This window comes from Cataglyphis hispanica, chromosome 6 (genome assembly GCF_021464435.1).
Source record: "Cataglyphis hispanica isolate Lineage 1 chromosome 6, ULB_Chis1_1.0, whole genome shotgun sequence".
Lineage (NCBI taxonomy): Eukaryota > Metazoa > Arthropoda > Insecta > Hymenoptera > Formicidae > Cataglyphis > Cataglyphis hispanica.
Genome location: NC_065959.1, coordinates 3,740,309 through 3,767,379, shown reverse-complemented (window position 1 = coordinate 3,767,379; position 27,071 = coordinate 3,740,309). Strand labels below are relative to the sequence as shown.

At 37.3% G+C, this 27,071-nt stretch overlaps 1 protein-coding gene across 1 annotated transcript in view; it reads left to right on the top strand.

The window, feature by feature from the left end:
• The window catches only part of LOC126850226 (chaoptin-like), a 76,471-nt gene extending 50,476 nt beyond the window's left edge, over positions 1 to 25,995 (top strand). The window contains 5 exon segments of the mRNA XM_050592978.1: positions 18,119 to 18,428; positions 19,041 to 19,650; positions 19,652 to 22,131; positions 23,146 to 23,489; positions 23,958 to 25,995. Coding sequence (XP_050448935.1) covers positions 18,173 to 18,428; positions 19,041 to 19,650; positions 19,652 to 22,131; positions 23,146 to 23,489; positions 23,958 to 24,500 — 4,233 coding nt within the window. The 5' untranslated portion in view covers positions 18,119 to 18,172 and the 3' untranslated portion in view covers positions 24,501 to 25,995.
• Positions 25,996 to 27,071: the final 1,076 nt, after the last annotated feature.

Here is a 27,071-nt window from a genome sequence, read left to right as displayed (position 1 = left end):
CTTGTTATATAGCATTATTGTTGAAAAATGTATCGTTGACAAAGATTCCTTCACGAAAATTTACGACTCCATCATAAAAAACATTTTATTCCTCACGTGCACACGTGGATATGTATTTATGTATATACGTTATTATAAAATATTTTTCGCCCTTAATAACAAGTTTTCGCGGATTATGTGAGATGATCCATTAAACCTGAATCATTCCTGAAAGCCACCAGCAGTACGACAATTCCAATTTGGCATTACGAGCGAAATGTCGAACATAACGGCAGCATAAAAGTCCCTTGAGTGAGCTTAGCTCATGAAGGTTCCATTGATGACGTACGGCGATGACAAGCACCGTCTATTCTTCGTACGTCAACGAGGCTATAGATTCGCGAAATCATACCGACCCCCGGTGACAGTCGAATAGGCGGATTATTAAGATATCGAAAAGCCTGTCTCCGATCAAGTCAAGAGAGAATCAGGGGGGGGGGTGAGAGAAATGGGCGATGAGGCCGGGGGAAGGAGAATCCCGGAAGGTGGAGGTGGCTGGGAGAGTTCAATAAATTTTCAATGCCTGGCAACTGGCGGATAGGAGAGTAAAAGAGAAGGGGGAGGAGGCTGGATCGGATCTTCTCTCGACGGCGGATGGAAAACTGGTAACCTCGAAGAACCCAAGCAGACTCACCCCTGATTACCATCGTATTAGGTTTTCGATGAGACCTTTTCCTCTCTCGTTTCCCCTCCCCTCCTCTTCCTCTCTCCATTCGCCCTCCCCTCCCTTCCTCGTCTCGCGGAAAATTTTCTCCATCGTCTGGAAGAGTAATAATGAAAGCCCCTTTGCGCGCGACGTACAAGGCGACTTATGTCCTTCGACAGATATCGTTCGCCGGCAAAATATTCCATCTTCGACTTTGCTATTTCTCACCTCAGTAATTTCGATCGTCCCTCCCGTCGTGTTGAACCAGCGATCCTTTGTGTATATTAAAAAAAGGAGTATAGAAGGAAAAATATTATCAACGCAACATTAGAAGAAGAACGTTACACGCGGTCACAAACGGCGATTATATATATAATAATCTATAATAAAATATAAATATATTTGATAAAAATTGAAATATATACAATGCCGAATAAAAGTAAAGAATATATAGAATATCGTGAATTTTTCGCATCTTGCTCTTACGTATACTGGTTTCTTTCATACACTTGAAACGTATTTCTCGCGAAGCGATAGAACTTGAATGAATAACAGCGTTTCTGAAAGCATCAGAAACGAAGCCGTGCGACGTAAAATAGGCGCGGATATAAAGAAAGCTTATCATATAGCGGCACGCTATTTTTCGGATTAGATTCTCTCGCGCGTGTTGTCGGATTGGATCTTGCGCGCCAGTAAAAATTTTAAGTAAGAAACGTGAGTAGACGTTGCAAAATGTGACACGGTACGTTTACTGCATCGAAGGAACTTGATAGAAAGCATTTCAATCATCTCAGATGAGCGAAAGACCTCGGAAGTCTGTAAAGAAAAAGAACAAGTGAACGTAGGATAAGATTGCTCCTATGTGAAGGGTTAAACGCGAATTAGATCGGATTCTAAACTGACGCACTTCCCAAATGTATATTGCGTTTATTGTGCGAGCATGTGAATTTTTATAATCTGCATTATATGTATTATATATATATATATATATATATATATATATATATATATACATATATAAAGTGACAAAATGTAATATGGAAAGATACGCTTGTGCAAAAGTAAAGTTATTTAAATTAATAGAGTTACATGAAAAATAAAATAAAAACGAAACATTTAACGAGGTAGTTGAAAAAAATCTCCAACTTAATGCAATATATTTCTGTTGGACTTATTTCCCAGAAGAGCAAGATTTAATATTTTTGTGTGAGACACGATATGTATGTATGTATGCGTGTGTGTGTGCGTGCGTGTGTGCTGGAGAACAAATTTTTTCGCCTTTTTCTAGATTTGTCGCGCAGATACTTTTTAATTTATAGCATTCAAACGTCGCCGAGGATTTATACCGCTCACGCAGTACCATTGCCAAGCAAAAATATAAACGGCGAGCAAAGCGCCCCGGGGATCGCTGGATCGTCACGTGCGAATTTGCGAAGATAACTCTTGCGCCCAACGCACATTCACATTACATTCTCGCGTAAAATGCTCTTACAAAAGAATATTTCGCGCAACATTATAAAAATCTCAATTTCACTTTTATCGCTTTGGATAGATAGACAATTTTGCTTTCAAACAACAGCAGAATATTTTGAGCGTTTCTATTAAGTGAATCGCATACGATCGACAGAAGCAATTGAAGATTTGCGACGAACCGTAACCGCACCGCACAGCTATAATTCAATGCGATTAATCGCGTCCATTGCGTCCTTCCGGTATTTGAGTGTCATGCTGAACGAAGAACGTAATTCTTTCTAGTTCTCCCAATTAAAATAACCTGTGTTATTTGCGGAATGCTAATTTATCCATTTATTCGCCTATATATCATTCCAACAATCTTGAATGTAAGATAAATATATCTAGCGCATCAAAGAAGATAAACGATGCTAGTGCGTTATTTTAAATATATAAATTTCTCAAGCAAACACATGGAGACTTTAAAGGCGCACGCACAAATACACACGCGCGATTATTTAGCCGATAAAATACGATGTTGAACTGTCATATACCATACAAGAAAGAGAAACCGTAGAGTAATCAAGCCAAGTAAGAGAGCCATTTATTTGTAGCCAGTGTGCGATCGTATCAGCACAATGCTATTTTATCATATCCACGAGTTCACGTATATTACAAATGGCAGTTTACAATGCCAACGCCAGTCTCACAATCGCGTATGTGTCGTAAGAAAGTCTGACGGGGAGTCGACTGCGCGCGGGCAGTCTGGTGTGTAATATAGAGGTATGCGAGTGTAGAGTTAATGACGCTCGTCCACCCGAGTTGCAGCCCGGTTCGAAGCAGTTTATTCGCAACCGATGGGAGTAACGATTTCGCGAACGCGAGCCCGTTATGGAGCGCAACGTAGATTGGTACCGACATAAATGATACCGCGCGTCGTAAACCGGAGAAGCCCAGAGTACGACCCGGGCAAACGTCACGTTACAGCGTAACTGTGACATAACGAAGTAGCACATTACTTCGTTTTGATGTTCATTGAATTTCAATGACGTCCGCGCCCTCCAAACCACTGAAACTTTTCTATTCGCTCATCTTGTAAGAACGTTTACTTAATATAATGTTTGCCTTGAAAGTATATTTACAATCTTCTTTATCTCTTTTGGTAGCGCGTTATAAACGAAGGATAGATCGTCTTATAAACGTGAGCTATAAAGAGAGGGAAGTCGTATCATCGCGACGTATCCTTGACAAAGACCAAGAACTCTTCATTTCTCGCAAGTTTGAGGGCAACGACACACGCTATACATGGATCTTGTACGCAATTGTAAAAGGTTAATTAATCTTAACAAGTGCGAAGCGCAACAATACGTACGATCGAGCCAAACACGCGAACGTGATTGCACGCAATCCTTATCTAATGCCGTATCTAAACTGGTAAGGGTGTAGATAGGAGAATAGCCTCGCAGGAGCATCCGCGTCCTTATTAATACTCCCGTGATTGATTTACCGATCCCTCGGGATGTCAATTGAATGGTTCGGGACCATTGGAGCTTCGTCACAGCCGGCGGCTGTATACAGCTTCCGGACGGCAAGTCGTCACCGTGCCTGATGTATCCATTGTTGTACGCTGACACGACCTCCGCACGTGTGTTGCAAATTGCAATACATCAGTGTGGATATACGGGACGTCGAACCTGCGAGGCGTTAGAAACGCGCGGCCCGTCACTTACGAGACGATGTAATTTCGGTATGAGCACCCGCCGCATGGCGTTCTATAACGAAAGCGTCGTTGTCGTGTGACAAATGACGTGCCCATTGAGCGAGCTGAAGTGCGTTTTTATTTCGAACAACGGGACTTGTTGGTTTCCCCATTTTTCACGTCTAATAGACATCGATTTTAACCATTTATTTATCAATATCTCATTTAAATCTATCTATTTTTATAATGACATCGTCAAGATAGAATATATATATATAAAATAGCATAAGCCAATTATTTTGTTGACCATAATAGTACCATAAAAGTTCAAAAATATATATTTGATCAATTACAAATTTACAGAAATAATAAATAAATATAGAAATGATAAATACAGAGCTAAGTTAATGCGATCGGTATTATTAAAATCTGAGAATATACATAAAAAATAACATGGTCTTAATTGATGAAAATTGAATCGATAATATTCGCGTTTGGAGTCTCATCATATTAATTCTGTTATTAAATTAACAACAGTAAAATATTAAATTACCGACAATCGTGTAATACATTTTGTGTACGTAGTTATTCTATGTACATAAATTGGGATTTATATAATATAAAATATACATTTTACGATTATTTTAACACATTTATCTTATATTAATAAACGAATTTGACGTATGATATTTTCAATTTGTACGCGCAAGAGCTTGGATTAATGTATGTGAAGAACGAAAAAAAAAAAATAATAACGCGGAAACTAGTGGATCGCGTTGAAATAAAGCGAAAACTTTACGCAAGCTAAGGGAAAAGTAAACCGCGATATACAAGCTTCGCGAGATGAGATCGGACGTGAGGCTGTTATCATCTGCAAGGTAGCTGCACAGTTTCCGCTCGAGCGACTGTGATACGACCATGTTGAATAATCCACAGTTTGCTCTTTATACAGAATGTCGCAGATTTCCCCTAGTTCCTTTTAAATATAATAAATTCTTAACAAATTTAGAATAGATTTTTTTGCTAACAAAGATATTCAAATAATAGTAAATTTCACTTTATATAAATAAGATTAAAAATTCAAAGATCTTCACGAATTTAATTTTAAGTATGCAAATATATAAAATAAAATTTTTTCTTCATTTATTGTTGAAAGTAAATTCTCTGCTTTAACATAATATTGATACTTGTCACATAATAATATTAACTTAAGACATCTCGTCTTCATTTAATTCAGGAAACATAAGATTCATTTTTGAATGTCAATTTTCACAATCTATTTCAAGCTATGTGATATCTGCCATTGCTTGATTAAACAAAAGTAAAAATGCACTTTGATCTTATTTTTTTTTTAATGTATACGATTGTTAAAGTCCTTTCATTGTTAATAAGGACTAAAAGGGCTAAAAAGTAACGGATCGGCAATTTAACATTAACGAGAACTCGAAAAAGGTGAAATTAACCATCGCAGCATTTTGTATGCAATTATCCTTTATTCTCTTTTGAGGAACGAAGGCTTCAGCGCAATAGGAGTATTAGTGTCGAAACAAGGATACTTTCATGAATAAATTCACGGCCGAAGTAACGATATTCACGCCTTGATCTCTCATTTTCAACTCGTACATGCATGAACGAATATCTGATCATCGTCCAACGATATTACAGGTAAATGAGCAAAGCAAAAATATGGCTACATTTCGCACTGCAAGCTCAATTATGAAATGTAATAATATCATTTTTATCGAAATTTAAATTATCAGAGAATGGAGGTGGGAAGGGATAAAATGGAATCGTGTAATATACTGCGCGTACAGCTTGTAAAATAATCGCAAACAATATTTGTAATAATTGTCATCATTTATTCATGAAATGCTCTGCTCTTGGCCGTCACAAAAGCAGCTCAGCTTTTGATAATATCTCTGTTAATCAACTTTATTAGTCTACGTTCGGCTTTTGTGTCAATCATAAATGCGCTGAGAGTTTAGATGCATCCAACCAACTAGCTAATTATCTTAAATATTATACAATACATAACTATGCCGTAATATTAAGCAGAATTATTGAGATAACGAAGTTTTATAAATCTCTACATATTTTCACATAAATAATATATATTTGCAAAATTAATTGTAATTTTCATTCTTTTATTAATTTGCGTTGTATAACTCCAAAGTATCTGATATATTTCAACAATTATACTAATTATACTAATGCGTGAAAATAAAATTAAGCAATATTAAAAATAAAATATTTAATAACTTTCTAAATTGCGTATAGGATAATCGATAAAAAGATGCAACATAATATTGCTCTGATCCTCGTTAGTGTATTACTTTAATAATATTTCATATCTCTAAGAATTTTTTCTCATTACACGATAAGAACTGTGATTTACGAGAGTTTTGCTTAACTTTCACTATGAATTACGATTTATCTCAACTCCATCCTACAATTGGTTTTATTTGTACGCGCGTGGTTGCCAGGAAAAAAAAATTACGCGGCAATTTGGTGCGGCGTGCGGGAGCAAATTTGCGCTTTCATTGCATTCGGGTGATGTAAATGAATGCCCATACCGTTCTATGGGGGCTAAATTTATTTTCGCGTCATGAAAATTATTTCACTCTCGGCGTTACTGCCCACTCGATCCATCGTCGGCACCTGTGCTGCTTCAATGGAATCACTCGGTCGCAGTAAATCGAAAGATTGCACCGGGTTCTCTATTTTACCTCGTTTATCGACGTGTCGACCCTCTTTTCTTTCCCTCACACATACAGGCATATATACAGACTTTTTCTTTTTCTTCCTCTCATTCTTTCCTTCATATCCTTTGGTACTTTTTTTAAAAACCACCTCTATACTCGCTTCTTGCGCGGAAAAATCGATTCACGTGCGTATCTCCAACGTTTATTCACGCCCAACAACTCCTCCCGCTATTTCTTACGGATCTCTCGTTCAATTTTTCATTACGATCATTGAGAATCTTCGCGGCTGGTATCGAAATGAAGTGTTAATTCAGATTTCAGAATCACAGATAAAACTGCTGGAAAGAGTGGAAATAAGCGCTCGTAGAACTTGAGAGCAAAAGAAATTAAAGAGTGCCAGAGAGTTCGCGGAGGCTCATAAAGCCGGATAGAAATGCCAGAAAACGAAGGGAAAGGAAGTAAAGAATATAGCAAAGTGGAGATAAAAAGAAAGGCTGAACGAAGGAGAAGAGGATCGAGGAGAAAAGTGCAAAGAGTGAAAACTGGCGGCGATGATGAACGAGCCAAAGTTAATTTCTTCGCGTTTTAATTATAACGACGTCGATAATAATATTATACGGGCTTGATATCTGACGATGCATGAAATCTCTTAAATCCGCCAGTCCGAGGCGGAGTTACGACCAATGGATCATAACCGAGGAACGCGACGAAATGGGACGAGCACCCGTGGCGCAAAAGGAAGAAGAAATATGCGCGCGATATGCGGTGTGTTAATTAAAATAATATTTCCATAACCACATCTCGCACCGTGCGTATAATGCTCCATCGGCTATATACAAACATGTTCGAGGATTCTAGGTCGAGCATATCACAAAATATATTTGCAAAATATATTTAGCATGACACATGAGATGCAGTTTAAATTTTCGCAAAAAAAAAAAAATAAAATAAAATGGTAATAAATGTGCTTTCGAGAATATGCGATTTCCGATATTATGTGCGATATTGAATCTGAATCCCAGCATCGAGACACATCGGATATGTCTCGAAGTGAACGTAAATCGATATTTACCTTCTTAATCGTACATATGTCACATTCACTGTCTATTCCGTAAGATTTTTCTATTTTTTTTTTTTTTTGTGCTCTTGATAGTGATGGTTTCTCGGCAAAGTCCACTTGCGCCTTCCAAACGATATTTCCTTGAAAATGCTGAACGGCTTTGACTTCTTTGTACTATATCGTACTTTAAGCCATCCGCGAGAATTCTTTGTCCTCTTGCAAGGATAAAGAACTTGAAAGAGAGCTATTTCGAGGCAAACGCGATCTAGGCAGCTGCGAATGAAGACTCGATAGATCTCTTGGTTTTCGGCCGTGATAATTGCGATTGTAATATGAGCACTATTTTAATGAGACGATCGATTGATCTTGCCTGCAATCGTGAATTATTTCTCACATAATGAGCGGATGCAATTAAGCACGAGTAATATCATTTTTGCCGAGAGCTTAATTGTCGAACGTCTAACAACTTTATGTTCGCAATCTGACAGATTGATAAATCTAATGAAGGCGATATATATATGTATATGATGATACAGCGATAACAAATTCAATACACGTAGTATCCTTGATAATTTTAAAAGAGATTTACATATCAACGATGTATTTTATCAATTTTAACCAAAAAAAACTAAATTATATCATCAGAATATTTTTCATTTAAAAATATATATTTATAAAATAGAGTCGACGCAAATTTCACGTGAATATTTTACAGTTTCATTAACGTGTAGCATTGCACAACATTATAAATACATATATATAATTTTATATTTTTTATCCATTTTATATGGTGATAAAGTTTAAAATATACATTCTGCAAGTATTTTTCTCTGCACATTATGACGTAACTCTCGCTAACTCCGTCACTGTAATAACGAAAAGAGCTGTGATACGTTCCATTTAATTGCTATGCAGCTCTTTCGCTCGGTCACCAAGAAAGACCCTTTCAACTCCAGGGGAGAACGAGATTTTGAAAAGTTTTCGCAAAAGAACACTTTCGAACTTGCGATAAGCGAACAGGGAATTTTGCTCTCGAACGGTATGTCGCAAAAATTTCCCCGATCGCCTGATTCGCGTACCGCGAAATATCCGGAATCGAGAATGGTCTGACACGAGACGATACGCTACGGCGATTCGTTCTACTCGCGCACACGGCACTTTGCTCTCTTTCCCGGGTCTCGGAGAAGATATATAACCCAAATCCATTACGGTATCCTTTAAACTCGTGAGAATTTATCACAAGCCGATAGTCATTCGGCCGTAATCTTGCTCGAGTAACCCCGCTCTGCCGAGGCTCTAGACACCGTCCGATCGGCAGTTAGAGGGGTGCAGTCTGCTACTTCCGTTCATCGATCTAGGAATCACTCTCACCTCGCTAGCGATTTTCGAGCGCGAAAGTATGTACGGGCACGCACGTATCGTGATAGATTCATCCTGCAACGCGCAAGTTATCGGTGGTAACGCCGGATGAGACTCTCGGAAGCTTACATGGGATAAATCCACATGTCAGCCCACTTTTTATGCATTCGAAAAATCCTCGGAAAATTTATTAATACTTTATCGGACAATTGTACAAAAGATCATCCTATTTGCGAATCGAAAATGTCATTAGTCAGTTACGGAAAATTGATATAAATATTTTGTCCTATATTTTTCGAATTCTTTATATTTTGTATGTTTGGTTTTTCTCTTTTGATGATTATTTTCTTATTAAAAATAAATATTGCCAAAGATTATAGCAAAGTGCATAATGAAAAATTGCGAATAATCATTGCCACGAATAGAATATAAATGAAATCTTATGTATTAGAATAATATAATCATTATTTAAAATTTTTGAATATTTTTGATCTCTCTTTGAAGCAGCTTAAAATATATTCCGTAAAATGCATGACAAGCCGATGCTTATGCTTGTGTTTCTACGTTATACGTGTAACGTAAACTACGGGACATGCATTTATATCTGCGGATGGATACGATAAAGAGAAACGACATCTCGCCGGAAATTCCGGGAGGAGTCGTCGCCCCGGAATCGAGGAGGGTGGGGAGGGCCTCTTCAACTTTAAATCGACGCGACGGGGAGTATGTTTCCCCTGCTTCCACCCTGCGTTTTCCCTGTGAATGTGTCTTCCCAGACCTTCCCCTAAGTTACTGCACGTACGACGAGGGCAGTAAATTTTCGGAAGCTATCTCGCCGGAGCGTCGCGAAACTATTCCACGTAAGGATCCCCGTCGCCGGGTTAGGCGACCGGAACGTAGGAAGGAATGCTCCCTGGAAGATCAGCGATTTCCGGAAACGAGGCCGAAAGGAGATTACGTATGTGCCAATACTCGCGGAATCCTGCGGAGAGAGGACCCGGGGTCTTCTTCGCCGTCCTGCTCCTTCTCTCCTGTCCGTCCCATGCTCTCTCCTCTTTGCAACGCAACGAATGCCCGAGACGCAGCAGTTTCGTTGATCGAGGCTCTCGCTTCTCGCTGGAATATCTCACATTTGTTTCCGCAAGAACTGATCGTTTCTGTCCGAGAATTACGACGCATCGCCCGAGCTCATGTGACATAACGAACATATTTGCTATTCGACGCGATGGCAGAATCGATTCACCGCCGAATCGCTACGTCTTTTAAAGTTGATTATGTCAAACTGCACAGCGGATATCGAATGGCTTTCTGTTCTGTATGCGAAAAGTTCATATATATTTCCGGTCAGAACTAGTTCTGATACTGACGCGCAATCGTAAAGAAAAAGAGAGAAAGACGATGATGGCATAAAAAATCTTAAAAAATTTACTTTCTGTATAATAAGTGTACAAAATTTTATAGATAAAATTATAATATACGAAAATTATAATCATTTCAATTATTTATTACAATCAGTTATCACAGTATATTTGCGCAAAATGAAATAATTTGACAAATATTTCAGTTATGTAAATTCGAATTCAGATTATTTCAATAGACTCAACGATGCTGAAAATAATTCATAGTATGTCAGATACGCTGAAAACTTCTCGGCCCTTGCTATTGACGCTTGAAATATTCAAATCACGTTTACACTTGTCTGGGGTCCTTTAAATCCAAGTATTCCAGACGAATGCCGCGTTCTCGGGTAGAAGAAACAAGAGAAACGTATTCTCGTCTCGATTAATTCGACCGGCAAGAATCTCTTCAAGCCAAGTTTCATGCAATGACTTTTATTATCTTTTCGTATCAGAAAAATAACTCAACTATCATTTATCGTTTTAGCGGGCATTTTTATTCGCACGCATGAAATTAAAAACAAACGTTTACATGCACCCACATTTTAAAAAAATATTTGTAGTTAGTTAATAATCGCTAACAATAAAGATCGTCAAAATTCAATGTCACGTCGTATAAATAATGTATGAATTTATATACTGAGTCATGCGCAGAATATCGTAACGCATTTTCAGCATAATTTTGGAACGAACAGATCAGAACTTGTTTAAAACTACGCCTACGATGAATATGTAACATAAGACATTGTCTTGGCGATGTTCGCGTCAGCTTGAAAGCCGCAACTAAACTTCTAAAGTTCGTCCCATATTACTTGACGTTAACCCTTAATATAAGGATTACATTAATGATAATTAATAATTTGTCTAATAACTCAAATTAATGTAAAATTTATTTATAATAATTATGAATACATACACGTTATTTTTATGAGTGTATAATCAATGCATATATATCAAATAGTCATTGCAATAATCTCATTAGTTTTCGTGTCATGATAATAAAAATCACGATAATAAAAAAATACGATAAAACATTTGTGGCAAATTCGACTACATATAACAGACTATAATAAAGCCGCAAAAAGCGATATTACAAAATATTCTATTAAAATAGAGCATTTTACGTGCAAAGCATTTCGCGGGATTCCATTATCTCAAAACACAAATTATTCATGAAAGGATAAGTGCTTTCGATTCTAGAGCGATCGAGTGGCAGAAGAGAAGCTCTAGGTGGAATTCTCCGCGAACGCGCGATCTTCTTTTCAAGATCAAACCGCGTAAGCCTGGCTGATAATGCAAAGTTAGATAGACTTTGCCTTTCTCGAATCACGCAAATCTCGGGGCGATCGCGGTCCTAGATCTAAAGCAAATTTCGTGCCCCCGTTAACTATCGAGGACGGCAAAATTGGAAGGTGGTAATCCAAATCAGGACACCTCGAATTCACTTAACCCACCAGTTTCAGAGATTCTTCGCAGCCACTTCTAACAGAGATCCTCGAAGTGAAAACCTTGGAAAGAGGATAGGCGCTGCGGAAATTGGTAGCTTCTTCGATGCTAGCAAACCCGGCTTTGCTTTCCTCTCGCGAAGGAACAAGGTAAACCAGTTAAAAGGCGATGCACAGAGAAGCAATATCCGCAAGCAGTCGGATTCTGTGAGCGAAAGAGATCCTGCAGGGAGATCAACCATTTTAAAGAAAGTGCGTTCGTCTGACAAAATAAACGTGATGTGCGCTTCGACTAAATCATTTCTCTATTTTAAACTGTATTTGTTCGATAAGTGATTCTGACAGATATATATATATATATATATATATTTTATAATCTTCGCTTTAAATTCGTGTTTAATCTGACATTAATTACGCAATTATTTTTAATAGGATTTATTGAATTTCTTGCACAATTCTTGTAAACGCCGATTGAAATCTTTAATTGTTAGTGATTTATTGATTGAGATTTATTTATAAATAATATAAATAATGTAGATAAAGAAAATAATGTTAGATTAAAGTGTGATTGTTTTTTCTCAAAGTCAAATTTATTTCAAGATATATCCCATAGATAAATATGTGTGATATATAAAATATGTAAAATATATTGAGATACACGAGTAAGTTTTCTGCTACAATGACTGAAAAGATATTCTATATAACATTCCTGAGGCAATGCCTTATCATTTATCATGCACAAAGAAAATATACTTCAGTAAAGAGTCATACTCTATTATCGGTATAAATTCAGTATCATTATAAACAAGAAAAGATAAAAATAAAACCATTCTAAGAAATTTTTCTCTCTCTCTCTCTCTCTCTTTCTCTTTTGCTCTCTTTTCTAAGAAAATTATGTGGCTAGCGATAAATTTTTCATATATCGATGCTTCGTTTTTTTCACTTTACCAACATCAGTCTTTCGATTTTATTTGGGTTTTTGCTTTTGGTAATAAAAATAAATCTTTTTTACCTGCGCGATTCCAGTGATCGTACTGACTGGACGTTTTTCCTGGTTATTTATGCCACAATAGATTTTGAGTTTTTATTAAATTTTCTGAGTTCATTAATTTTTTTCTAAATAATTCTTTATACACATTTTTTTAGAAATTATATAATAAAAAATATATAGTTATATTGTATGGAGATTTAATTGATCAAAGATGAATATTATAGGAAAGAAGACGCAATTGAACGGCGTGGAAATTAATTAATCGAAGGACGACGTTAAAAGTTAATACAGGGTAAAATTAAATCGTAATTGCACTACAATGAAAACATAATTGCAATTAAGGCAAATCTAATGACATATACATAGTAAATTTAACTGCCAGAATGATTGTGTTAGTGCTAATCAAACTTAACGAGGGTTGTTATCGCATTGTCCCAGCAAACGTGCCCGTCTGACCTTAATACCCCATGTAAAGCGTTATTCGTGCCTATGCATTACACAGATTTCTATCATAATTCCGATCGGATAAGCAGTTGTCGCGATGTAGTCTCCCAATAAATCCATCAGATAATTTATTTCCGATATCGCTCATTAATTTTATTATTTTCCATTGTCGTTCCGTGTTCTTTCACGCGTTATATTACTTTTCCAATACATTTTATTTAATTTCTAATTCCGATATTAAGAAAATGAGAAACGCTCATATGTGTATACGTACACGCACATGTAGTTACACGACAGAAGATTTTCCAAAGTGAATTTTGCGTGCGCGATTTACAATCAAATCGTTTCGAATGCTCTGATAAACGAACTAGATTCACAGTACATTTAACCACCAAATGTAATATGTGACGTATGAGTTTCGCGAGTGCACAAAATACCGCGTGGCCCGGATAAATCGTACCGCACATGGGGAAGTTACTACAGGAAGGGGTAGATAATCTTTCAAGACGCAGTCACAGCATTCACGAGGAAGTCACGAGAAAAAAGCGTATCGCGAGTACTAGTGCATCGCTTTTACGATACTGCCTATCTGCATATCGTATATCGTGGTTTTATATACGGCAATCATAGTGGCGTATTCTTGAAATTATGCGCAGTTTACGACGGGAAGCGCGATACAATAGCCGTTATAAATCGTAAAAACAGGGCTGAGTTCAGTTTCGACTGACACTGCCGGAGTATGCAGAAAATTAATCGCCCCTTGCCTTAAATGACGTAGAAACAGAGAATCATAAACATTCGAATTAATATCGCGACGCGGCATTGCTCAAATACTTAAAATTGATTAAATGTGTGAATTACTTGGAATAAACTAAATAAATTTGGAATTAATTGATTTTATATATACATATATATATGCAAATCAATGCAATGATTTTCTTGTTCAACGTTCATTCTAGTAATATTATTATACATCAGAATTTTATTATTATACATCAGAATTACTAATGAGAGAGCAAGCCTCACAGTAATTGATCATAGTGTAACTACAGGATATCAAAGCTCTTCGTCAAGTAATTAATATGCATGCGCATACATGTTGTTGACACGGTGTGTCGAAAAGAGCGACTGCTAATTGAACCATGAAGTTCACAAGTCGTGTTGTATAAATACCTGGCTATTGGGAAAGCAAGACACCATTACCTTGTCAAAATAGTAGTTTCGAAATTACAACATGTTGTTGTTCCTAAATCGATTTGATGTATATCACGAAATTCAGAAACTGTTGACTATGCTTAACATGGCGATGAGATGAATTATTCAAACATGCGAATAAATAAATGTAAATATGCGAAAGTTTAGATTATTATGATATATATCATTTGTAAACAATATCCTCTTTATCAAAAAATTATAATTATAAGATTGTAAAAATTAGAATTAACATTTGTGGAAAAAAGATTTATATAGTAAAAAAGTTTAATTGCTTAAAAATAAAAATATAAATAATTAAGTTACTATCATATTTTTTCTTTTTTTTTTTTTTTGTAGAGAATACAATATTTCACAAAATTTTCATGTGAGTTTGAATCTTTAATAAAATTATTAAAAAAAATTATTTTTGAAACAATTATGTTCTATATTTCATTTTAATGCATTTATATGTTTATCGGAAATGTTCACTCTCTGTCATTCTCTCTGTCACTCTCTGTCATCAAACATGACAGAATAGCAAATAAATAATTTAACAAAAGAAATCAGGAAGAGACGAAAAAGGGAGACGTTTTTAGCACGCGTAAACCTTTTAATTCTATTGCTGAAATTTCTTTCGGGAAAGGCGAGAGATTCTGACGAGGAAATAGACGTGCTGAAAGAGACACGTTTCGTTTTTCCTCAGGCAGAAGTGCGCGTCGACTGTTTTCATCGCGTTAAAACACGGCGGAGAAACGTTTTCGCGCTTTATTACCAGTGGTGTTGCATGAAGCACTGAGTACGCTCTCGAGAAGTACGTATATAACCGTACACTTAGATCGAAACGATGTATGTCTCGTAAAGCGCATTTTCCACTGAATTCTCAACTACTTTCTTTCTTTTCACAAGTTATAATCCTCTATCGCATCGATTTCACAGAAGAGCGTGCTTTGAACCTCTTGTCCGATTAGACAAACTCTTTGTTCGCGCACATTCATATCTTTTAATAAAACTTTCAAAGGTGCCAATCGATAATTGTCGAACATACGAGATAATGAAAATTTTTTTCTTTTTTTATTAAGTTTACAATTAAATCTTATTAAAATAAAAATATTTTTAAAATATCGATATAAGAATATGCATGCGGAATAAAGACAAATATCAATAAATATAATTGGAATTTTGCAATTATACGTCAATTATACGTCAGTCTTATAGATAGTAACAGTGATAGAGTACTGAACATTCATCTCCATAAATGCCGTTACGTGTCAAGCGCCGTCCATCGTTGCTAAAATTGATCGTCCGCTAATCCATTTGTCGCCGCGGCTTAATTCTATCAATACCAGGTGCCAATAATCCAAATCGAAGAGCTTCACGTAACCGCGATATCTTAGTTTACTAATGGCGCATCGTACACCAGATTCCTAGAGCACGGAGCGTTTATGGCGATCGTGCCAGGAATGCGGTGTATGTCCTACGAACAACATATTCCTCGAGATCAGTAGAGCGAATAGAAGAATCGATATATACATATATCGGGCGCGCCAAGTTTGCCCAGTCACTCGATCGAAATACTTAAGGAGAAAGATAGCTTTGGGATTCCGATATAATGCTGAACCGGCATTTCTCTCTACGAAGATTAATGTTTAAATTGAAAACGTTTCTTGAATTCCAAGTGAATCCGCCCTTAATCGCTCGCTGCGAAATAATCAGAGTACGTTGACTCCTTTGCTCAATTGCAAACAGAGAAGGGATCCGATACTATTACCCTCCAAGTCAGGGATTCATTTACCTTGCTGTCACGACGTCTTTACGCGTTAATGTACATACGTTTATGTGTGTAATAGCGGAATTGCTATTTGCTTTGCAATATCGTTTTAATGTTCCAATATCCTTATGAAGAAAAAAATTCTTTTTTTTCTTCATAAGGAATATCTCCTTTGAAATGAATATCGAACTGATAAAAGAAATTTCTACAATATTTTACAGCGGATCTAGGTTGTATATAACTAGATTATATAAGGTCTAATTCGCACATCAAGTTCTTTTGAGAGTTCGTTAATCGTATTTCGTGAAAGATCCTTTCAAGGATCTCCTCCGAGTGCTCTCCGGCAAGGCACGCACCCGCGCCTTGCTGGATTCGAATTCAAAGCCTTTGGCTCGCTCGCATCTCGTGATACGCTACTGTGTGTTTTATCGCCCGATCGTAAAGGCGTTATACGATATCGTCGCTCTACAGTAGCGCAAATGTAAATGTAGATGAGAATGATGTGCCGCTATTGAGGCTTCTCATGCCGCGATTCTCCAGCGGGGTCAGAAGGAAGAGGCATTCGTCGATTCAGTTGAGTGTGAATGGCCCGATATCGCGGCTTGGTACTTGCGAAAAATCGATTCGGTCTAGACGTCTTTGTGATACAGATTTCTGAACCGACTATTGCCGCCGCTCGATTACGCGCAAAGAACTTTGTATATGTCTGCATGACATATTTATGTATCATATTTAAAGCTATAAAAAGCCGCGTTTATTATAAAATATTTTTACAATGAAAATATAATGTTGTGTAATTTTGATATATTTTCTCTTAAATGTTAGGAAATCAAAATTTAATATTCATTGAGAAAAAAATATGATTATACTGAGGAAACGCGCTTCACATAGATGACAATTCATAAAATATATCAAAATGGAACGTCATCGAGATAAAAACTTGTTAGTATGATTTGACAAGCGGTATTGTCACCAATGACTATTTCAATAATATTCTCTTGTGGTAGATGAACTCAAATTAAAAACATTATACTTGTGTACATACAATCGTCATGTTAAATTCATTATCAGCAATTATACACATTAGAGACTTTTTCTGTAAAGCTTTTATAAGATCCAGTTTTTTTATCTTTAATGTATATTTTTATAATATACATTTTCTCGCATATATATTATATGTACACAGAAATATATTATATAAAAGTTGTTCTAATAAAAGAGAGAGAAATTTTTGTTTGCTAACGAAAAAAAGAATGTCTCACGAAATTACAAACACAATTTTTTCTTATAATAGAGTCAAATAATTTTTATGTCCTCGTGTATTCGTATGCAACTCCGTTTTAGCGAAACGTGGACTCTTTGTTATTCAAGGAAGCTATTCGCACTATTCTCGAGAGCTCGGCCGTACTTTTTCGTAAACATACTTCAACATGCGCTGCATAGTGCCTGGCAGACGAAGTTTAACTTTACTCGTAGATTTATTCAGACAAGAATCTCTCATGGCAAAGGCAGCCGTAAATATTTGTCAGTGAAATAGGAAAAATTTTACCAAAGCTATAATGATATAATTTATTATTTGATACGATTATAAAAATGACATAACAGTAATTGATAAAAAAATATGATTTTGATCAATTTAAGAGGAGAGTGAAAATCGTAACGTCTATAAAATAAACGAGAAAAAATTACTGATGCAGTTTTCTTGATGAGATAAACTAAAATATATTATTTATGAAAATCTCTTATAATATATAATGAAAATCAAATAAATTACAATGTTTTAATTTGCAATTTATAGAACATTGTGTTTGCGTCATTAGATGTAAATGTGTTAGAAAAAACTTTATCGAATTTTTGAAAATTTTATTGAATGTAATATATCGCAAATTTGCTAGTTTAAATTTTTTTTTATTCAATTTCAGGAAGCTCCTTGCAATCTGTCAGGCGAAAAACGGGATTACGGATGTGACGATAGGATGACGCGAGATCCGCAACGACGGAGAGAGCATTCTCGCGCTATAAATCAGTGGATCGCGAGAATGATCCTCCAAATTCTGTTAATACAGAATTTTGTTATATTTAAAGCCTTAGCTCAGATAGCCGAATGTCCGCCGTCGGAGACAATTCCGGGCTGTCCTTGCTATAACTTTGAAGACGGTCTCTTTCTAGAATGCGCTGGCGCTACGGAAGAAACTCTAAGAACCACATTACAAAGCGTGTTAAGTATAAGCGGTAAGTATAAGCAATATTTAGGAATCAAGAGATTTTAATCTCGTTAAATGTGTTTAAAACAAGAATAAACGAGGCACATACCGAGAATTCGTATAACATTCGTATAATATTTCGTCTATCTGATGAAATATTATAAATAATAATAAATGTACAATATATTTCAATCATATGAGTTTTGATATATTTTTTTTGTTAAAGCACAAAAGAGAAAAAGTCTAAAAAAATCGAGATATAAAATTAAATTTCTCTCAAAATGCATATTTTAATATCGCATAATTGCTACAAAATAACTTTTATAATATAGAGTAAATTAAAAATTGCGATTGAAAATACATTGAACAGTATCCATAAAAATATCGGCTACATCGATTGCGCGCTTTAAATTTACTCGTCACACTTCATTTAATATTTACATGAAAAATGCGCGCATGTTTTTTTACAACATTTTTATTTTTAGTTTTAATGTAAAGTGAACAACAGGGTTAAGAGAAAATTATTTTCTTCAAAACGTCTCATAAAACTAATGAAATGTGCAATTAGCCACTACTGTCAAACTCAAAGTCCATGTTATAGTCTCAAATTAATGGTCGTGCCCTTTACGACCATTTGCAGGTACGGGCACGATGGTGCAGTCATTGAGCGTTTACGAGCTTGACAAGAGCATCGAGGAACTGAGAGAAGACGCTTTTCCGCCCGGATCGCAAATCAGGCATCTTCAGATATCGCATTCATCCTTACGGGAAGTAAGCGAGGGCGCCTTCACGAATCTGAAGGATAGCCTGGAATCTTTGGCACTAGTTTCCGGTCGCTTACCTCACGTACCTCAAAAGTCATTGGCCGAATTACGGAAACTCGCTGCTCTAGACCTCGAGACGAATTTGATACAAGATCTATCGTCCTACTGCTTTTACGGTTTGAAGCTAATGAAGTTGACCCTGAAGGGTAATCAAATATCGAAAATTTCCGAATACGCATTTGCGGGTCTCGAAGACAGTCTGAGCGATCTGGATCTAGCCGAAAACAAGTTGAAGCTGTTTCCAATGGCTCCCATGAGAAGACTCGAGAGCCTGGTTTCGCTCAGGCTTGCGTGGAACGAGATATCGGAACTACCCGACGACGGTTACAGCCTTCTTAGCTCCCTGCTGATTCTCGATCTGAGCAGCAACAATTTTGAGAAACTGACCGAAGATTGCTTCAGGCCCTGTCGGATCCTTCACACTCTATCTCTACTACAACTCCATCGAGAGTATTCACAAGGACGCCTTCGTATCGTTGAAGGATCTAGAATCGATCGACTTGAGTCACAATAAAATTGTTTTCCTCGACGTGGCAACATTTAAGGGAAACGAACGGCTGCGCACGATCGAGCTCAGTCATAACCACATTCACTACATCGGCGGTGTATTTGCGAGACTACCCGAGCTGAGGGAACTTTATCTGGCGGAAAACAATATTCTTGAGATCCCGGGAGATGCGTTCGCCGGCAGCGTCAGTCTTGCAGTGGTGTATCTGCAGCAGAACGCCATTCGAAGGATCGACGCCAAGGGTCTCACGAGTCTCACGCAGCTGGCCCAATTGCATCTGAGTAATAACTACATCGAGAAGGTGCCGCGGGAATTCCTCGAGCACTGCGAGAACCTCTCGTCGCTCTCTCTGGATGGTAACAAGATTCGCGAGTTACAACCGGGCACCTTTGTCAAGCTGCATCAGCTGCGCGAGCTGCGGTTACAGGATAATCATATAACGGAAGTGAAGCGTGGCGTTTTCACACCGCTTCCGGCGCTCCTCGAGCTCCATTTGCAAAACAACGCCATCACTGCCATGGAGACGGGCGCGCTAAGAACGCTGAATAGTCTACAGCACGTTAATCTACAGGGCAATCAATTGACTATGCTTGGCGACGTCTTTCAGCTATCCGCCTCGGAGTCATCTTCCGGCGGAAGCTCTTTGGTGTCCATTCAATTGGATAGCAATGGCCTGGCGGTGCTGCATAACGATTCTCTGCGCGGCCAAGCGTCCGTCAGAATCATGTGGCTTGGTCACAACAAGTTAACACATCTCCAAGCGCCCCTCTTCAGAGATCTCCTTTTAGTGGAGCGTCTTTATCTGACGAACAATTCTATATCCAGAATCGAGGACGCCGCCTTTCAACCGATGCAGGCTTTGAAATTCCTCGAGCTCAGCATGAACAAGCTGAGTCACGTAACGGCAAGGACATTTTCAGAACTGCATGAACTCGAGGAACTATATCTACAGAATAACGGTTTGAGAAGGCTCGATCCTTTCGCGTTGACGGCGCTCAAGAAACTCAAAGTACTGGATCTGGCGAACAATTATCTCACCGTTTTACAAGATGCAATTTTTCAAGAGGATCTGCCAATCAGAACGTTGAATTTGAAGAACTGCTCAATAACCATGATTGAAAATGGCGCCTTTCGCGGACTCAATAACTTGTTCGATCTTAATTTGGACGACAATTTTCTCACAGCGTCGGCGCTATTGCATTTGCATATCCCCAGTCTTCGGACATTGGCGGCATCCGGCAATAATTTCAGTCAGATCACGGAACAGTGTTTCAATGGGCTGCCGGCTCTACAAGAGCTATTACTGGACGATTCGCAAATAAGCCAGCTGCCGGAGATTATCTTTCTGCTGAATCTGAATCTCGCCCGTTTACATTTAAATCGTAATCATCTGCGTACTCTGCCACCGGGCATCTTTGACAAATTGCTATCGTTGCGAGAAATACGTCTGGATCACAATCGATTCCAAGACATTCCATACTCGGCGCTATCGAGTGCCCTTAATCTCGAAATTCTCACACTGTCCACCAACGAAGTTATCAACGTCGATGTGGCCAGTTTCGCCAGCTTAAAGCATCTGAGAGAACTGGATCTGAGTCACAATAAAATCGAAACAATGTCGGGCTTTGCGATGGCCAATTTATCACGTTTGATATCCGTGGATCTCAGTAACAATAATTTAAATGCGCTACCGGCGAATTTCTTCTCGCATTCGTCTTTGTTGCGAAGAGTCGATCTATCGGAAAATAAATTTCGGCAAATACCCGCGGTGGCTCTCTCGGGTCAGAACCTGCCCGGTCTTGCATGGCTAAATCTCACTCGAAATCCTTTAAATAAAATCCACGATCTGCCATCGGAGGCAATGTATCCTATACTTCAGGAAGTGCACATATCCGGCACGAATCTCAGTATAGTAACCTCGCAAGATTTCGAGGCCTTCCCGGCATTGTTGCATCTTTATTTAGGGCAGAATTGCATTCTTCGAGTATCACCGGGCGCTTTTCGAAGCCTGCCGAATCTACTCACTCTCCATCTCGGCATGAACAGTCTAGAAATCCTGCCAAAGGAGAGGCTTCAGGGTATGGAACACTTGCGCATACTCAATTTAACGCATAACCGTCTGAAAGAGCTCGAGGAGTTCCCGGAAGATCTCAAATCACTTCAAATACTGGACCTGTCCTACAATCAGATCGGCATCGTCGGCAAAGTGACGTTCAAGAATTTAATTAGCCTGGTCGAGCTGCATCTTTACGGTAACTGGATAAACGCCATCTCCAGCGAGGCATTTAGACCCCTGAAGAAGCTACGTCTACTTGACTTGAGTAGAAATTACTTGGAGAATTTGCCACTGAACGCTTTCAGGCCACTTGAGACGCAAATAAGAAGCCTGAGAGCTGAAGGTGAGCTGCTAAGACACGTCTAGTATTTATAATTAATTTTGCGCTTGCATGAACGCCTTGCCTTTTTTCTTGAGAGCAACGATAAAAACCGCTGAATTTGAATATAAGCGAACAAAGACAAAGAGTGTGTGTGTATGTGTGTGTGTGTGTGTGTGTGTGTGCGTGTGTGTATATATGAGAGAGAGAGAGAGAGAGTTTTCTCGTACATACGACGACTATCGATCCGAATGACGTTACTACTACTCGAAAACTAATCGCCGATCACTTATTATCATCTAGAATCAATATTCAATACTAGAACAATTAAACAAGTTTGCTCTATCTAATTTTATTATTATATAACTTTATTATATAACTCTATCTAATTTTGACTTCTAATGGTATCTGCAAACTAAACTATCGCATCTTAAAATTTCTCGGAAACTTATTTAAAGCAAATATCACAGTAAAAAAAAATATATTCTTTCCCTTCAACCAAATTTACGGAAAAGTATAATCTCAACACAATGATAAAATATCATTTAATTTATTTATTCATGAATCGCGCAGATATATTTTATGCAAATCATTAAGTATTGAGAGAATTGGAATTATAAATTTTAATTGTTGATTTAATAGCTGATGCATAAGATTTGTCATTAATTTTAATCAGTTACTGGTTACAGCATACGCGAGAGAAGAAATTTATATTTATATTTATTATATGTGAGATTTTAATTATGGATTAAATTTCCAGTAAAAGAGAGTACGACATTCTGCTTTATAGTTAAATGGAATAATAATATATAGAAAATTCTTCTTATAATATATATATATATAAAAAGCTCTTTTTGTGAATATTTTAATATTATAACAACTTATTAAATTCTCTCGAATATGTATATTTTTACATAAGCTTAATTCGAGCTTAATTAATAATTAATGATATTTTTGTGGGTGTACATATACTTATGAAATTCGCTTTTTAATTCAATCTTGACGAATGCAATAAAAGCGAAATGGTGTTATTAACAGAGAACCCCTTACACTGTGGCTGCGAATCGCAAGAGTTGTGGGAATGGTTGAGGGACCATCAGAAATTGGTGAGTGGAGTCGGTGGAGGTCGTAGCCGCGGAAGAAATGGCGTCGGAGTCGGTGACGTCGAGGGCGGTTTGTTAAGATGCGAACAGCCGCCCGAGCTGCGGGGTCTCGTCTTCCTCGATCTTGACCCCCACGCCTTTTGTTCCGCTCCGCTGGTCTTGAAACTCGCAATTCAGGACATCCAGCCCTTTTCCGTTCTGGTATCGTGGCAAAGCAGAAATCATTCCGGCCTCCATGGATACCAAGTGGCATATCATGCCTTGGACAATGTCGATGAGGTAAGATTTTTATAATTGTGCGAGAAAAGTAGAAATTTTACGTAGAAAAAAGTATGGGTTGCTCAGCGATAACCATTTAGAAATTAAATATTCTCTAGTAAATTGCATATAAAATTTGATTCTGCTTATTATTTTAAATAATTTGTGATTAATGAAATTATTATATTATAAATTTTTTCCGACATTTTAAAAATTTGTAGTTTATATTCTTTTTTAGTCTAATTTATTTATATTTTTTAATATAATTTAATTATTTATATTTTTTAATATAAAAAAAGAACAAAATTTTACGTACACACACACACACACACACACATACATATATATTTTCACATAAAAAAAAGTAATTTTTGAAACTAAAACTCACTGCATTATTTCGTCAAACGTCCATTTCTTATTTATTCAAGCCTCGGATAAGAAACCGCGCGCATGTTGATAACAAGATGCCCGTTTTCACCGGCGTTTCAGGTACGAGGTAAACTGCTGGATCCAAAGGCACGTTCGGTAAGATTGACAAAGTTGGCGTCCGATACGCGATACCTGATTTGCGTACTCGGCTTAGGCAGCTGGGGTACGCCGATACCGGAGGACATCGGTTCCTGGCAATGGAATGCCACACACGACGACGTGATCGAAGGATCCTCGCTGCCCGTGATGGTGAATTCACCTACGAGCCGGTGCACCGAGGTCAGAACTTTGGACGCGCCTGATTCGATAGTGGGCGATGGTACGGTGAGCGATAGAGGCAGTCTGGCGAGTATCCTCACGAGACGACTAGGCCTGATCGTAGGCAGCTGTATGGGCTTCGTCGTTTTCGTGGTGCTGATTTCCGTTCTGGGTTACATGAAGATGAAGAAGCAACGCGCGACGATTAAGCGAGATCAGCCATTGTCCTCGAATCCACCAGAGTACATGTCTTACAGGCACTTCTCCTTACAGAGCGGTGACAGGGCAGAGAACGCGTGTCCGAGTTTCATTAGCAACATCGGGCCGCCGCCTCTCGGCTCGTAGCAAAAGGCGAAGGAGTCTCGTAAAGAGACCGCTCAACATGACATTGAGCTGAAAACCGTGTCGACTTGCACCAGTATCTACAGCTAATAATCGCGCGAGCGGAAGAGAGACGTGACAAGAAACAAGACGACCGTGTGTGGCATCGGGCCTTCAAACTATTAGCACCATAATCGTTTCGAGTAATCATATGGGAAACCGTCGATTATATCGGTTACATCGTGGAACGATGTGCGATGATCGTGATAACTTTATTCCGGCCGTCACGACGGCCGATCGACGTAATCTCTTTTATTTGGCGTACATAATCTAGGTAAGACACTGACACACACATAATATCCGACTTTTTGTAGCAAATGATCAAAAGACAGAACTGCGCCAATTGGTAAAATTTTTTTAATCGACAACGATATATATATATATATATGTCAGTAATGTAGAGGAATTTTTGTACTATCTCATCAAATCACACTCGTGACTATGCTCATTGTACGAAGAGAGAAATACGACAAAGCAAAAAAGAACGTGAATACAAAGCTTTCGTTAAACAGCGCGATTTCTACTGCGAGAACGCCTTCGCGAGCGTAAATTCGTTATCATACATTAATTCGTTATACATCGGCGAGCGTCGATGCGCGATTTAGGTGCGTCTAAACCTTGTACCAAAAGACTGGAAGAACGTGAAAATTCCGAGAATTCCTCCCGCAAGAGAATCAAACGCGTGCGATAAATTAGCAATTCGGCACAAGAGTTTTTTTTACCAAGAGGAATATTCACAAAGAGGATCTTTTTTTACGGCGCGTATCATGAAAACCGGCTGTTAAAGGCGAGTGATTCCGCCGCTTTACCAAAAATAGAACAACGACGTATCAACTCTCTCCCCCTCGAAACTTCGAATCTCTCGTACGAGAAGACTGATTTTTTAACCTTTTGAAATTTCCTTCGTATTTCCGAGACCCATCTACTCGTATCGTACATGGCACGACACACATTTTATTTTTTCTTTTTTGTAAATAACGCAAGACACACATCGCGGCATAACGATACAGATATGTATCCATGAAATTCTTTATAGTGCTGCGTAAGCAATATTATACTTATTCGTATCGATAGTTCTAATGATCAGCACTAATGTAATTAAGGAAGAACGCGGATTTGCGTAAGAAGCTCACATCGTCGTCCTTAAAATATCGCGATAGAGAAGATTTTGCGAACGATTGTGATTTAGCCTCCTCGATTTTGATAATATCACGTTACGAGGCAGATTTGCGACACTCGAAAGAGTACATTCGAATTCTTGAATTGTGGAAGACTAAGTGTGATTCCTGCCAAACAAAAATAAAAGAAAGAAATAATTGATTCCAAGTTGCCAAATGTTAATTGTGTATCAAATATCGTGAAAAATCGGTTTATTGTATATAGATAGAAGATATATACATATTAGCATTCTCTATTATAGTTTAGGCTTTCGGTTAATAAAAGTAAGGCTGTAAATCAATTGTTTCTATTGTTTTTTCATGCAACTTCCCCAACTCGCATTAACAAACTGACTAACAGTAATTAATTTTTATTTCAATGCTTCGTAATTGCTACGAAACCACTAACGCAGGATAACAGTGATAATGGCAAAAGTAAGAAGTTTTCATCTGTTTTATAAAAATTATCTTTAATTTCTTTCTCCTCTCCGTACGCGCGCACACTAATCATTTTTATTGCGCGATTACTTATTCGTTTTGTGCCAAAACTACATGCAGAGCATCTAGTTTATGATTCAGCCGTTATTCTAGTTAAATGGAATTTCCTAGCGTATCTCCGGCAATCCGTTAAGTCATCTCATACGACTAATTAATTAATTATAATGACAGCTTAGACCGGACAGCTTAGAACGCGGCCGTGGTTTACGTAGATTTCTACGTAATTAACTTGGGTCTATCCCTAAGCGTCAATCAGTTTCGATCTGATATGTCAGAAGAGAAGCTGTAGAAATTACAAGGAGATATCTATTCTAATAATACACGCTTCGATACGCAAGTTTGTTTTACAGCTGTTTTGCATCAGAGATATCGTGTTTGATCCGGTGTAGCGGAGCAGGTAAGTAAATATTAAAAATCATTTTAAAAACTGTTATCATATACGCGAAAAATTTTTATCGGGAGATTTAACATTTATATAGATATATATATATATAATGTATAAATATATATCTTTCTGAGTATTTTTTCCATTCAATTGTCGATTTAATCTCTTGCATGTATTATATAATAATTTTTTAAATTAGTATATACATATATATATATATATGTATGAATATTAATAACTCTTTTATTTCGACAAATAATGTGTTCTTATCGTAAATATATTCTTTTAATTAATATTTAACGCGTTATAGAAATGTTATATTGAAAAGATAATGTAAATCTCTTTTTTTATTTTATGTGGATAATCCACATAAAATAAAAAAAGAGATTTACATTATCTTTTCAATATAACATTTCTATAACGCGTTAAATATTAATTAAAAGAATGGAAAAAATACTTATAGGTTAATTTATCTTATATTCAATAATTATAAAT